General features: G+C 42.4%; 1 protein-coding gene across 4 annotated transcripts in view; it reads right to left on the bottom strand.

Moving 5' to 3' along the window:
• Positions 1 to 4,038: 4,038 nt before the first annotated feature.
• LOC109908737 (rho GTPase-activating protein 12) overlaps positions 4,039 to 15,263 on the bottom strand; it is a 101,342-nt gene continuing 90,117 nt past the window's right edge. For 2 of the 4 annotated variants that reach the window (XM_020507398.2, XM_020507399.2), the window contains 10 exons: positions 14,372 to 14,453; positions 13,879 to 14,007; positions 12,876 to 13,079; positions 12,493 to 12,595; positions 12,246 to 12,365; positions 12,012 to 12,110; positions 11,747 to 11,824; positions 11,407 to 11,541; positions 8,634 to 8,739; positions 4,039 to 8,280 (listed from right to left, as the gene is read on the bottom strand). In XM_020507398.2, coding sequence (XP_020362987.1) covers positions 8,106 to 8,280; positions 8,634 to 8,739; positions 11,407 to 11,541; positions 11,747 to 11,824; positions 12,012 to 12,110; positions 12,246 to 12,365; positions 12,493 to 12,595; positions 12,876 to 13,079; positions 13,879 to 14,007; positions 14,372 to 14,453 — 1,231 coding nt within the window. In that variant the 3' untranslated portion in view covers positions 4,039 to 8,105. The remainder of the gene's footprint in view (positions 8,281 to 8,633; positions 8,740 to 11,406; positions 11,542 to 11,746; positions 11,825 to 12,011; positions 12,111 to 12,245; positions 12,366 to 12,492; positions 12,596 to 12,875; positions 13,080 to 13,878; positions 14,008 to 14,371; positions 14,454 to 15,263) is intronic. The other 2 variants (XM_020507401.2, XM_031796340.1) reach the window with 1 other exon arrangement.

Below are 15,263 nucleotides of genomic sequence, written 5' to 3'. Positions count from 1 at the left end.
ACCATAGTACTTGTGCCCAAGAACACTAAGGTAACCTGCCTAAATGACTACCGACCCATAGCACTCACGACCGAAGCCATGAAGTGCTTTGAAAGGCTGCTCATGGCTCATATCAACTCCATTGTCCCAGAAATCCTAGACCCACTGCAATGTGCATACCGCCCCAACAAATCCACAGATGATGCAATCTCTATTGCACTCCACACTGCCCTTTCCCACCTGGACAAAAGAAACACCTATGTGAGAATGCTATTCATTGACTACAGCTCAGCGTTCAACACCATATTGCCCTCAAAGCTAATCAATAAGCTAAGCACCATGGGGACTAAACACCTCCCTCTACAACTGGATCTTGGACTTCCTGACGGGCCGTCCCCAGGTGGTAAGGGTAGGTAACAACACACCCGCCACACTGATCCTCAACACAGGGGCCCCTCAGGGGTACGTGCTCAGTCCCCTTCTGTACTCCCTGTTCACTCATGACTGCACGGCCAGGAACGACTCCAACACCATCATTAAGTTTGCCGAAGACACGGCCTGATCACCGACAGCGACAAGACAGCCTATAGGGAGGAGGTCAGAGACCTAGCCATGTGGTGCCAGGACAACAACCTCTCCCTCAACATGATCAAGACAAAGGAGATGATTGTGGACTACAGGAAAAAGAGGACCGAGCACGCCCCTATTATCTTCAATGGGACTGTAGTGGAGCAGGTTGGGAGCTTCAAGTTCCATGGTGTCCACATCACCAACAAACTAACATGGTCCAAGCACACCAAGACAGTCGTGACGGAGACTGAAAAGAGTTGGCATGGGTCCTCAGATCCTCAAAAGGTTCTACAGCTGCACCATGGTTGCATCACTGCCTGGTATGGCAACTGCTCGGCCTCCGACCGCAAGGCACTACAGAGGGTAGTGTGAATGGCCCAGTACATCACTGGGGCCAAGCTTCCTGAGAAAGGCCCTACAAATTGTTAAAGACCCCAGCCACCCTAGTCATAGATTGTTCTCTCTGCTTCCGCACAGCAAGCAGTACCGGAGCACCAAGTCTAGATCCAAGAGGCTTCTAAACAGCTTCTACCCCCAAGCCATAAGATTCCTGAACACCTAATCAAATGGCTACCCAGACTATTTGCATTGCCCCCCCCCCTCTTTTACACTGCTGCTACTCTCTGTTGTTATCATCTATGCATAGTCACCTTAATAACTCTACCTACATGTACATATTACCTCAACTAACCGGTGCCCCCGCACATGGAGTCTGTATCGGTACCCCCCTGTACATTGTCCCGTTATTGTTATTTTACTGCTGCTCTTTAATTACTTGTTACTTTGATTTCTTATCAGTTTTTTTTTAAACTGCATTCATGGTTAGGGGCTCGTATGTAAGCATTTCACTATAAGGTTGTATTCGGCGCACGTGACTAATAACATTTGATTTGATTTGAGCATCAAAATAACCTGTCCAACCTTTTCCTAGGCCAAGATCCATCAATTACTGTGTTGTAACTGAGTAACATTTTTGTCTACAATATACACCTTTGGATGTTGTATGATCCATATTCAATGGTCAGCACCACACAGTGATTTAGTTCATGCAGGAATTCACTGCCGTTCCAATCTGCCTTTGACAATAGTGCAGTCTACGAGCGAATAGTCTATGCGCTAATAGAAGGTGGGATTTAAACCTATTTCATTGATGTTTGCGAGAGCCAGTGCACTCCACTTCAAGCTCGCCGCATGATCAAAGATTGAACACTTCCTAGTCGGCCTTTTGCAGCGAAACCCATTCACTTAAAGAAATAACTAATTTGCCGGAGTACTTCATTCATAGTTGTCCTTTTTGTAAATGGGTGGGCACAGAGTGTGGAAGCGGGAGAGAGAATTAGAGAGTGAGGTGCCAAAGGAAGTGTTTGCAATGCTATGTAAGCTTGTAAGTATTCCAAATGTCATCTGGCTTGTCACCGTTATTAACGAGGTTCAAGCGGCAGTGGTGGATCATTTTCCATGGAAATTCAATGCATTTTAAATAGCAGGCCAGGATTTACATAAGGTAATTGCAGAATGCTGAAAGTACCATAGTGGGGGCTCGTGACATAGATGTTTCTCTCTCTCTCCTTTCAGTAATAATATTACGTCTATTAAATAGGCAATAAATACAAGGCAGTCTGTATCAGTACCCCCTGACAAATAATACTAGATCTCCAGATATACATATATTTACCCTCAGCAGGCAGGCAGTGTAGTTCCTGGTAGGGCTATGACAGTGTCTGATAGGCCTATGTCAGTATCTGGTAGGCCTATAGTAAAATAATGTCATCATCCAGACCTGGGCTACTATAGTAGCCTACGCACCCATTTACCCCCTGAGAAGGCTGGAGTTAGGTACTACACACAGGGATCTGGGGAAATTAAACACACTGACACATTGATGAGGCGCATAAAGATAGACTGTGGGGCTGGGAAGGAAAAACAAAATGGAGGAGATGGAGAGATGGTTGAGGAAGAAAGGGGCAGACTGCTGTGAGAAAAGATTGCCCAATTAATCTCTGTGAACTGTTCATTTTCCTCTCAGACAATTATTGAAATGCAACTCGTTTAATGATAGTACCTTTAAGTTATTGTCCTACACCCATAATCTATGTTATGTTTTCCATACATATTGGAATAACCAGCGCTAGTTATCCTGAGGTAATAGCCTTTGTGAGTATGTCTGCATCCCAAATAGCACCCGATTCCCTATGGGCCCTGGTCAAGAGGAGTGCACTACAAGACCCAGCCGTATATCTGTCCAACGATGTCTCTCTACCAGACGAACTCAATACATTTTATGCACGCTAGGACAAAAACTACACCGAGTCGTGCATGAGGGCCTCCACTGACCAAGGGGACTGGGTGATCTCGCCCTCTGAGTCCGACTTGTGTAAGGTTTTTAATCAGGTCAACACTCGTAAGGCTGCAGGGTCAGATGGTATTCCGGGACGCGTTCTCAGAGCATGCACAGAACATGCTGGTAGGTATATTCACAGTCCTTTTCAGATCTCTCCTTGTTCCAGTCTGTAATCCCTACGTGTCTCAAGCTGACCACCATCATTCCTGTTCCCAAGAACTCTAAAGCTACCTGCCACAATGACTAATGCCCTGTAGGACTCACATATGTAATCATGAAGTGCTTTGAAAGGCTGGTTATGGCACAGAACTCCATCATCCCAGAAACCCTAGACCCACTCCAATTTGCATACCGCTCCAACAGATCCAAAGACTACGCAACCACAATTGCACTCCACACTGCCCTCGCCCACCTAGATACTAGGAATGCCCATGTGAGAATTATATTTATTGACAATGACTGCAGTTGCAAAAATCCAGGGGCATAGACTACTGCAACTAAATAAAATAATCACTTAGCACTAACTGTGTGTTGTCATTACAGGCCTCCAGCAGAAAATCTTTGGAAAAGACAGCCTGTATCCCCAAATGAGACCCTATTCTGTATATTACTTTGGACCAGAGCTCTATGGGGCTTGGTCAGAAGTAGCGCACTACATAGGGAATAGAGTCTCATTTGGGACTCAGACATAATGGTTATTAAATGTGTGATTCACGAGTCATGGTTAAATTATAATTGTGTGAAGTCCCATTAGCTGTCAATGAGATGTTCACTGTAGCATAGAGACAATTAGCTGCTGTTGATTGGGATGCTAATTGAGACGCCTAGAAAGCAGACTCACATGTTTCTTTATCGACTGATGTTCTGGTCAGAGCCGATATAGAAGGTCCACCTGCTGCTCTCAAACGTTCGTCGGCATATTGTGTCTATTAGTCCAGTTCTGGCCCAGTTTACCTGCAATGGATTTATTTCGCCTTTATACAGGTCGATCCCATTGAGGTAAGAAACATCTCTTACGAGGGAGACGTGTCCCAAGAAGGCAGAGGATCAGACAGACTTGTTACGTATATGACTGTACAGTAGTGAGTCACTAGTGTTATCCTTTACCACCCTTAACAGAAAGTGAAAAAGTTACACTGTTGAGTCTGTCCCATTTAGTTTTTTTTTTTATTAGACATAACAATGTCACAAACAGTAGTTGGTCTGAAAAGTACATTCAAAATGTGCAACTGACCATGCGCCAAAATCCAGATACACTTTCAAAACCACTTCCTCTTTTGTAAGGATCAATACTGTATGTATTTTTGTGGACAATTCAGATTTACAAAATCATGTGGTGATATTTCACTTGAACCAACCACTCACCATCAAAGCATACATACTTGAATTACTATAAGGGACTTTGAACAATGACAATTTTTTTATGTAGGTTACTGTACATAATATTCAGAGACTTTTTTTGTGTTCTACCTTCCATTGCAATCAACTTTAATTGAATGTAATACTATTTTTCCAGTATAATTTTCTCTCTAGGCCCAGTCCAGTTCATATTAGCTTAGGTAAGCAGAGGGATTATAAAGCAGGCACTGAGGACTAGCTCCCTAAATAGGGAATAGAGTGCCATTTGGGATGCAAAAATTGATCTGAAAAAGTAATGCTAGGGGTGACTGCTATTCCCTGGCATCCTCATCTCTCTTATCCTGTTTGCAGTAACTCCATGACACGAGAGAAGAAAGGAAGAGAGGGAGAAAGGGAGGGAATCGCCACTCAACACTTTTACTTACATGTCCACTTTACAAATATGAAGGCCTGTCACTAGCAGAGGCCTACCATACCAAGCACATTAGACTTCACAATGACACACATCTGTACACATTAGGGATGATCTTAGGCTACATCCTAAATGGCTCCCTATTCCCTCTATAGTGCACTACATTTGATCTGATCCATTTGGGACCTGGGCAAAACAAGTGCACTACATAGGGAATAGGATGCCATTTGGGACAGAGAGTCTTCAGCTTATTGTTCATCATAACATAAAGCAGTTTATTTACTGTTTAAGCCCAACAAATACAGGTTTGTTTGGATGTTTTCCAAAGCCAGTCATGTGATATACTGACCACTGTTGATGATTTCACTGGGGTCAAAGGGTAGATCTGCGGGGGGGGGGGGGGGGGGGGGGGGGTCCAGTTCATTTCCCTGGAATGAATTTTATGGTGAATTATTTTGTCATTATAAAAGTAGGGGAAATATAAGCAATACATATGAGTAATGTCCCATCCAGTTGATCCAGGGGTCCCCTCCAAGAGACCCCATATTTAATACTGATTCTGTATTCATCCATGCCACTGGGGCTTTATGCTGCACATACAATAACATCACAGAAGTCAGAGGTAGGGGCTGTGGCGGTCATGAAATTTTGTCAGACGGTTGTTATCAAGCAAAAGACTGCCCCGTCTCATGGTAATTGACCGGTAATTAACATACAACTCAATTAGCATCTCCAGGCCTCCAGCCTACAAGCCGCTGGCTAATGCATGCCTTTGGAACATCGACATAAAAAAAAGCCTAATAGATAAATTTTATATACACCATCACAAATTCATTATTTAATTTAGTCAGATCTAAAGAAATATATGTAGAAAATATATTTGAGTTATCTGGCTATGCTCTATGACATAGGCTGTAGGCTTGTCCAATTATCTGACAATATATGGTTATAAGTCCCATGCTAGTATTTTATTTGATTGTATAGTAAGAATAGTATAATTGAACTTAGCTGAATAAAATATAACATATTTCCCATTACGGCGCGAGTGCGCATATGAAATGTCTATGTTGAGCATAAAAGTGATCATTTGAAACTGGTCCTATATGCTAGATTATGCTAGTTATTTGGCAACTTCAGCTGTGAATGATACAAACCTTAGAATGACTTAGAAATCAAAACATGTATGGGGTGCATGACGCGACTAATTGATGATTGGAGAAAAGCTTGCTCTGTTCCTTGCCTCAGACTGCACAGCTGTTCTCCCATCAAATGCTTATATTTTCACCCATCAGACTATTCTCAGTTTAATCTTGTCTTGACCAATATGTCAAATTAGTTCCGATTTAGAATGGCCCATTATTAAATGGGCAGGAACAGGAACAGGGAAAAAAAGACGTGTCATCTGTACGCACTTGAACAGCGGAGGCAGCGCGCTTTCCCGACGGTCCGTTTTGTAGGCTACTTCGGTTTTTATAGCGGAATTGTGCTTAATATGAGCAGCTGAGAAACAAATAAAAACACGTATTCCTCTACACGCATCAACCACTGTTTGAGGAGCATGCTCTCGCTGCCCGATAGGTGACATTCCGCCCAAACACTGTACGGCATTGGGTCTCCAACCTTGTTCCTGCAGCTACCTAGTGCTTGATTTGGTAAACCAAGTGAAATCTGTTCGAGAACATCGCAACGAAACATATTTCCCTAAACTGTCTGCGCGCTCGAGAAATTAATAAAGAAGAGAGAGGAGATGGAAATGCATGGTGGTGAGATATTCTGTATAGCTAAAGGTAATGTGTCACCCAATGAATTATGAAATATTTGTAAAAAAAAATCCCTATTACTAGGCTATTCAAAATCAAATACAAAATCAATAATTGTAGACTAAACCGCCCTGCCCAATCAATGAACCAACACGTTCTCTCCCAGACTCATGGATATACATGTTGGAGCTTAGCATTAGGTAACCAGTCCTATTCAGTATACATAATAACACAGTCCACACTCAAAAGGCTAGACCAATTATGTACCAAATACATCTTAAATCACTTTTGTTTTATGTTTTTCTGCCATGGTAATATGTGGTAGGCTATGAATTGTATAACAGCAGAATCATAATTTTTAGGGGGGGGGGGCCTTGGGCTCATAAGAATATGCATAAGCTCTAATATGCATATGGATGTTTAGAATGAATCATCACCTTTGAAAGCGGTGGCCATTTCGTTGTGTTAAGCTTTGAAACAACATCCAAACCAACCATGTTCTACAATGTTTCAACCGGCTGTTGAACTTCTTTCTTCAAATTGATCATCACAGTGAGGTGAGTTTTACACTGTATAGGCCTGCTGTTTTGATGATAAGTGTTTGATGTGATATTTAAATGTAATTTGCATTAAGGTCAGAGTGGTTTGAGGGACAATAGAGCCCAGAGTACCAGGCCATTAGGACCAGATGGTAGTTTGCACGTTGGGTACTACCAAAGCATGTCCAGAGTGCACAAAAGGAGATTACTGTGACTCAATTGTCACGTGGAATTTTACTGTGGTCATGACTCATGACTGCAGGTGTGGCAGTAACATGGTCAATGTTTCACAAAACTGAGAATATACAGTTCAGAGGTTAAGCGTAATATTTTTTCCAACACAAAGCAATGAGAGTAGTCTTAATTACACACAACCAAGCTTGGTCTTTGCTATAACACATGGTAGTAGCAGGATATGGGCGTCCATTGATTTGACATTGAGGGAGAGACCACCCAGCCATTCATTCAGTGGGTAGTTGTTGCTGTTTGAATGATCTGGAGTGGGCTGTGCCCGGCTGATGTGTTGCGACGTCATCAGAGAAAGGAGGAAGTCACTCCGGCGGGCCACGTGAATGTATCCCATAATACTCCTCTTCAGTTCCACTCCAGTTCAAAACAATGAAAGTCTTATTCACCAAGCTCTTGTTGTATGTTGTCTGTTCTTAATGCTGGCCATAGGAATCCAGTGTAAAACAGTTATACCCTGAATACTCAAATCCACTGGATCACATCACATCAAGGGAGATCCATCCACGCCATTCACACTGCACTCCGTCCATTGTCACGGCAATGACGACACGATCCAGCCAGCTCACCAACCAACAAACCAACCAATCAACACCCTCCTCCTGAAGCAATGGATCCGCCCTGCTACTCACAGCAGGCATTGTAACCAAAGTGAATGAAATCTGTGTTTATTTACATCATACTTAGCTCTCTCAAAAGGGTAAGTGCAAAGTCATTCACTAGCTTCCTTTATTAATCTTTTTATCAAATGAACAATAATTACATTTTAGTTTTTCTTTCTTTAAATTGCTTGGTCCACAGCAGCAATGTTTCAGTCACAAAAATAAGCAGTGTTGGGTTCGACCAGTCACCAGACCATCCTCTTTCTCTCACAGGCCTCTTCATCAGGTGTTTCTTTTCTACCTGCCGAAGATGTTCTCATACTCCAGTAAGATGAGCTCAACAATCTGGTTCTGATATACCATGTGAACAGCGATGTTCCCAGTCTCGGTCTCAGGTCTGAGCAGGGTAGGGCCGAAGACGATCGCTACGCTCTGGGTCGTCATTCGGTTGGCCTCTCCATGGTCAATCACCCTGGAGAGACAGGAAGGAGAGGACAGAGTGAGATACAGGGACGGACTAGAAGGAGTAACCCCCCCCCCCCCCCCCCCCCAATTTAGACAGGCCATTGGGCTAAAGATGGACCAGCACATCTGACATTTTCTCCACCTGCCCTTTGATCCGTTATGGTGAGATAGGCCTATCATTTAGGAAACACAATACATATGTTGGTTGGTCAACAAAGGGTTCAGGTACACGAGACAAAACTGTACATCTATTATGTAAGCTACTGCTAGTATTTGAAAAACATCACATGCAAATTGTGATAAAAAATACTTTGGGTAATATCGCAGCCTAGCCAAAATGTAGCATGCTTTTTGCTTTACCTTCTGAGATGTTTGAAGAGGCATTGCATTGTGTCGTGATTCGGTTTTGGCAACTGCTTGATTAAGTCTTTTATTGAGTTTACTCGCTGCTTGTAATCCGAGCATTCTGGAAGAGAGTGAAAGGTAAAACGACACCATTAGTTTCACTGCATAAGGAAAAACACATTTACATCAGGGATCATTAACTAGACTTTTTCTTGAGAGGATGGTCAGGGGGCTAGAACATAAATTACAAATAATTGTTAGACTTCAAATTGACTGTAAGAATCATAAACTGATACCATTTGACTAAAACAATCATTTTAAACCTTGTTTACATTTGTAAACGAACACAATTACAGTACCAGTCAAAAGTTTGGACACACCTACTCATTCCAGGGCTTTAATTTTTTACTGTTTTCTACATTGTAGAAATCATGTAGTAACCAAAAATGTATTAAACAAATCAAAATATATTTTATATTTGAGAGTCTTCAAAGTAGCCACCCTTTGCCTTGACAGCTTTGCACACTCTTGGCATTCTCTCAACCAGCTTCATGAGGTAGTCACCTGGAATGCATTTCAATTAACAGGTGTGTCTTGTTAAAAGTTAATGTGTGGAATTTCTTTCCTTCTTAATGCATTTGAGACAATCAGTTATGGTGTGACAAGGTAGGGGCGGTATACAGAAGATAGCCCTATTTGGTAAAACACCAAGTCTATATTATGGCAAGAACAGCTCAAATAAGAAAAAAGAAACAACAGTCTATCATTACTTTAAGACATGAAGGTCAGTCAATGTAGAAAATTTCAAGAACTTTGAAAGTTTCTTCAAGTGCAGTCGCAAAAACCATCAAGCGCTATGATGAAACTGGCTCTCATGAGGACTGCCACAGGAAAGGAAGACCCAGAGTTACCTCTGCTGCAGAGGATAAGTTCATTAGAGTAAACTACACCTCAGATTGCAGCCCAAATAAATGCAAAGTAACAGACACATCTCAACATCAACTGTTCAGAGGAGACTGCGTGAATCAAGCCTCCATGGTCGAATTGCTGCAAAGAAACCACTACTAAAGGACACCAATAAGAAGAAGAGACTTGCTTGGGCCAAGAAACATGAGCAATGGACATTAGACCGGTGGAAATCTGTCCTTTAGTCTGTTGAGTCCAATTTTATGATATTTGGTTCAAACCGCCGTGTCGTTGTGAGACGCAGCGTAAGTGAACGGATGATCTCCTCGTGTGGTTCCCACCGTGAAGCATGGAGGAGGTGTGACGGTGCATTAATGGTGACACTGTCAGTGATTTATTTAGAATTCAAGGCAGCAATATGCCATTCCTTTTGGTTTTTGCTTAGTGGGACTATCATTTGTTTGTCAACAGGACAATGACCCAAAACACACCTCCAGGCTGTGTAAGGGCTATTTGACCAAGAAGGAGAGTGATGGAGTGCTGCATCAGATGACCTGGCCTCTACAAAATAAAGCAAAACCCTTGAATGAGGAGGTGTGTCCAAACTTTTGACTGCTACTGTATCTCTCCATTATAAAACTGGTTGTTTGGACCCTGGATGCTGATTGGACAAGCAGCGTTCCTAGTCGTGTTGTAATGGCTTTCACAGGCACACTAGGCCTGCTTACAGTTCCATCTGACAATTATCACTGCATCTCATAATAATATCATGCTCATGTTTCTGTATGAATCATCTCTTGTGTTGATCTCAACTCACAAATTATTTCCCCTTGCTTCCAGCCTAACATTTAGGTTGGTACAGCAGGGGTTAATATTAAGCCTCGCTGTCTCCCTGTCCGACCACAGAAACAATGTTTCACTTTGGAATTTCCATCTCTGTACCATAGAGAGTAAACGGTGCCCAGACGAGACCATTTTTTTTCTGAGCCAGGCGAAATCACGCATCTTCATTATCCTGGACATATCCAAGTAAATGCAAATAGAAAAAAAAGTTCAAACAAACTAAAATGCAGCTCGTGTGCTGTCATTCCAGGTTCAATGTTTGGCGTGACTCAGTTAGCTGAAGTTGGCTAGTGACAATAACATTACCCAGCCTGCATAGCAAACATTTTGTTTAGAACGGACAACATGTCTGTAGCAACATGAGCAAAACAACTAACTTGTCAAAATAACATTTTAATGAAACTGTTTAATTCATTGTTATTTGAATATGTTGGTAATAGTTTAGTAAAACCAATAAAGCACACGGGGCAGTGCTGTATCATTAATACAGACAGTCACAGGTAAATAAAACAATGCTGTTTACTTGTGACTGTACTCATGATACAGCACTGCCTCTTTTACCGTCTTTGAACCCTGATTTACATTATCCTAATTGAATAGGGTGAATTCAAATGATAAGGGCGCCGTCTTGTGGACACATTTCAAACAGCAAATATTTGGAATCACTTAAACCATGTGGTAAATTGAGCATGAAGTCAACGTCTTAATGGACATTGTCTTTAGGTGAACCATCAAACCTTAATGTAACTATTAGAAACAGTGGCTCAGTAGGACAAGCACACAGTAAAGTACAGGGTTATACAACACAGTAAAGTGCAGGGTTATACAACACAGTAAAGTGCAGGGTTATACAACACAGTAAAGTACAGGGTTAGACAACACAGTAAAGTACAGGGTTATACAACACAGTAAAGTACAGGGTTATACAACACAGTAAAGTACAGGGTTATACAACACAGTAAAGTACAGGGTTATACAACACAGTAAAGTACAACATAGTAAAGTACGCTACAGTGTAGTTAAGTGTGTTACTACTCACTGATGGCGTTGATAAAGTCGTTGAAGGAGTCGTAGGTGAAGAGAGGTTCAGGCAGCTCTCTGAAGAACATCTTCAGGGCTCCCGTGGTGACGTGGATGTCCTCCCACTTACTGTCCTCCAGTTCTAACTGTTCATCTAGGATATAGAGACACAGCTTTTAAGACAAGAGATCATGGTCTGTTCAAGAATTGAGAGTCACAACACAAGTTAATGTTGGACTGACTGACACCCAAACCTCTTTACAAAATGACTATACCTCCAGTACCTATGTCACTAACCATGTACCAAAGCTAGTGGAAAAAGCTATAACATCATATCATTGAAGGGAGTTAAGCCCTACCGTGATTCACAGCGAAGCGCAGCTTCTGTATCACAGCTAGATTCCCACTCACTCTGTATATGCCATCTATACTCAGACCTGAAGAGAAGAGAGAGAGAGAGAGGAGAGAGGGGAGAGAGAGGCATTAGAACTCGTGTTTGTGACTCAGCACACAATCATCAGTACAAAAATCTTGACATCTCATCTCTGAAAAAATTCTAATCATAACTCAAAAGACAGAGAGAGGGAACAGACAAAGGAACAGAGATGTATGGCTCGTTCGTACCTGTGGTCTCCACGTGGTCGATGCACGTGGTGACAAAGTTGGGCACTGACGTGTTCTCCCTCTGACACAGGCTGCTCAGACTGCAGCCAAACACCTGGTCTGAGAAACAACACGGAGAGACGTCAACTTACAATGTTTCGTGACCAAGGGTTTTATCACTGCGTTTAGCTTCCTCTAGTTGAGGACAGCAGTAGGTCCATTCTCGGGAACCCATAACCAAATCTCCGTCCACACCTTTAATGTATCCCTTGTCCTTGACGGCCTGGTAGGTGGGTCGGCGGGTCAGGAACTTCTTCAGCTTCACTCTAGTCTTTTTCTGGTCAGTGGAGTCCATACTTATAGACGTCTTCATCGCTGAAACCATATGGAAGGAAAAATGTCTAAACACAGGTACCAAGAGGGCATTTGGTGACAATACCTTCTAAGATCACTAAAAAACACGCACAAACACACCCTCTCACAGCGTATTTAGTCAAGGCACCTCTGTTTTTCTTGGAGTCTCGGTGGTCCTTCTCCTTGTCTTGTTTCTCTGCCCCGGGGGACTCAGGCATGTCCTCCTCTATGGCCTCATCTGACTCCCATGCCTGTCCCCACACGCACACGCACACACACACACAACTTCCGTTAGGGAAGTCAACCTGGACCAGTTCTACCCTCTATTGGAGGGATGCGGAACTGAACAGATAAAAATAATTGAATATTCAGAAGACCCTCATTACAGAGATTCTAAAGCATCATTGGCTTGTACTGTACTTTACTAGTCCCTCTGACAGACATCTAAACAGAGCAAGTTAGTGCAGGATTTGATTATGTTATAGGTGTGGTAGTTACTAAGCTCTGGACTGAAGAGAGAGGTCCACTCACATGTGTGCTGATGGTGTCTGTCAGGGCTCGGTACCAGTCGTTGATGACGCTGTCAATCTCTGATTGGATCAGCAGCTCCGTCCCCTGACGGGTCTTCAGTTCAATGACGTGCTTCTTGCTTGACTTATCCTTGGATGCCCAATCAACTGACCCCCCTCTGAGATCCACAGTGAACTCCGGCTTCGACTGGTTACCCACAAACTTCTACAAGGAAATAATTCAACATTCAGACAAATCAGATGAGAGCTGGGTTTCCAACTCAAGGATAGTAATAGCGGTAAATCTTTCATGAGTATTTTTCACACAGTTGTTATTTCAAGTTGCATTAAAAACAACCAAAGCAGTGTTACAAGTTACTGTGTTATAGTTACACGCCGTTATTAACCGCTACGTTGACTTGAAGATAAACCACGGGCGATCTTATTCACACCACTGTGTTGCAAGCTGAACATTTAGTACTTTTTTTTTGTTTAGTTTTTTTGTACTCAGTAGGTTAGTATTGTATGCTTATCAACAACACCTCTATCTAGGCCAGTGTTTCCCAAACTGTGGGGCACAAAGGGGGGGGGGATTACCTTAGAGAGCTATTTATAACTTGTCTGAAATGTTCAGATTTACTAGCCCATGTCAGGTAAAAAAAAATGTTAATAAAAAAATTTTTTTGGCCCATAGATATTCGGTTTTTTTTTATCGCTCAAATATCATATGAATACACATTAGACATGGCAAAATGTATAGAATTGCTAAAAAATAAGCTTTAAACCTGCAAAATGATCTCCACCAACAAAAGGGGTGTGAACAGTTTGTGTCATGAACAGTGATGGTGCCCATAGAAATAGGAGGGCGGGGGACCCAGAGGAAACGCATCCCCCTACATCCCTTGGTCAACCAATCAGGCTAGGTTATGAGTAGCAGGCAGGGGATAGGGCGAGGGGATAGTGTGAGCATGACGGACAGGCAGGGGGACAAATGGAACACATGCACAGGGACAGAGGAGACATACAGTGGCAGCTGGGGCACGCCCATGGACAGAGTGGACATAGGAGACAGCTGGGCAGGGCTTGACCGAACGCTTCCAGTTGGCCAGCAGAGTGAGCAGCAGCTCAGGGATGGAGCCACTACGGTAGTGCGGCTTTGGATGAGGAGAGGAAAGGAAGAAGGAGAGGAAAATAATAGAGTAAGAGGAGAGGAGGATGGCAAATGAGAAATATAGAGTCACAGACAGATGAAAGAAGAAGGGACAAGGGAAACAGAACAGATCGAAAGACCTATGGTGCACTAGCACTACTACTAACTGGAGATAGACAGCAAACCAGGTCGTTCTTAGGCACTGCCACCCTCTCCTTGAGGTGAAAAACTCCTGCAGGTTATTGGAAAAGTAGGGGAGATATTCAGCTCTAATTTTTTTTATTTAAATTTTAATTAACTGAAGTCAGCTGTAAAACTCTGTTTTAACCCAAGGTGGTTCCTAACAAGGCGGCTGATGGGGTACGTACCCAGCTGGTGCCACTCCCCTGTCCTTTAGCGAAGAGCAGTGAGGAGCCCTGGAGTACTGTCCACGAAGATGTCCAGTTCTTCCTGTTAGAACCACGTCACAACACAACCATTTATCAACCATAAACCACGTCACATCTATTTAAATCAACCATCACAATACAACCCTTTATAAAACCATCAACCATGTCAGAACACAACCATTTATCAACCATAAACCACGTCACATCTATTTAAATCAACCATCAAAATACAACCCTTTATAAAACCATCAACCATGTCAGAACACAACCATTTATCAACCATAAACCACGTCACATCTATTTATCAACCATCACAACACAACCCTTTATAAACCACATCACAACACAACTATTTATCAACCAGTCCCAACTAGTGTTGCAAAGCTACCGGAATCTTCAATCATTTTGGTAATTAACAGAAAATATATGATAATCTATCGTAACTTTGGCAATGTTAACTTGAATAACTAAAATAGGCCACCACTGTAAATAAGAATTTGTTCTTAACTGACTTGCCTAGTTAAATCAAGGTTAAAGAAAAACATTTAAAGACCTAATTAAGTTTGGGTTTCCTCTCTCCCTTTTCTTAGACAAGTAAGGCAAGGCCTGTTTTCTCATGTCCTAACTCTGCTGCTGCCTCCGCCGCATTGTTCTCAACACCATCATGTTGCTTAACTTTGCCATTATGCACATAGCCACATGGTCTAGGAAAAGGTGCCAATTCAACAGCACACTGATGTGTTTCAGAACCGTGGACAGCGACCACTATCCAACGCGGGAGAAAGCGCATTTGTTATAAAATTATATAAAACATTTTTGTGTTTCACCATTGTTCTTACGTAATATAACCATATACAATTTAAGTCGCACA

The sequence above is a fragment of the Oncorhynchus kisutch genome, linkage group LG18, assembly GCF_002021735.2.
Source record: "Oncorhynchus kisutch isolate 150728-3 linkage group LG18, Okis_V2, whole genome shotgun sequence".
Lineage (NCBI taxonomy): Eukaryota > Metazoa > Chordata > Actinopteri > Salmoniformes > Salmonidae > Oncorhynchus > Oncorhynchus kisutch.
This window is presented reverse-complemented; position numbering and strand designations above follow the sequence as displayed.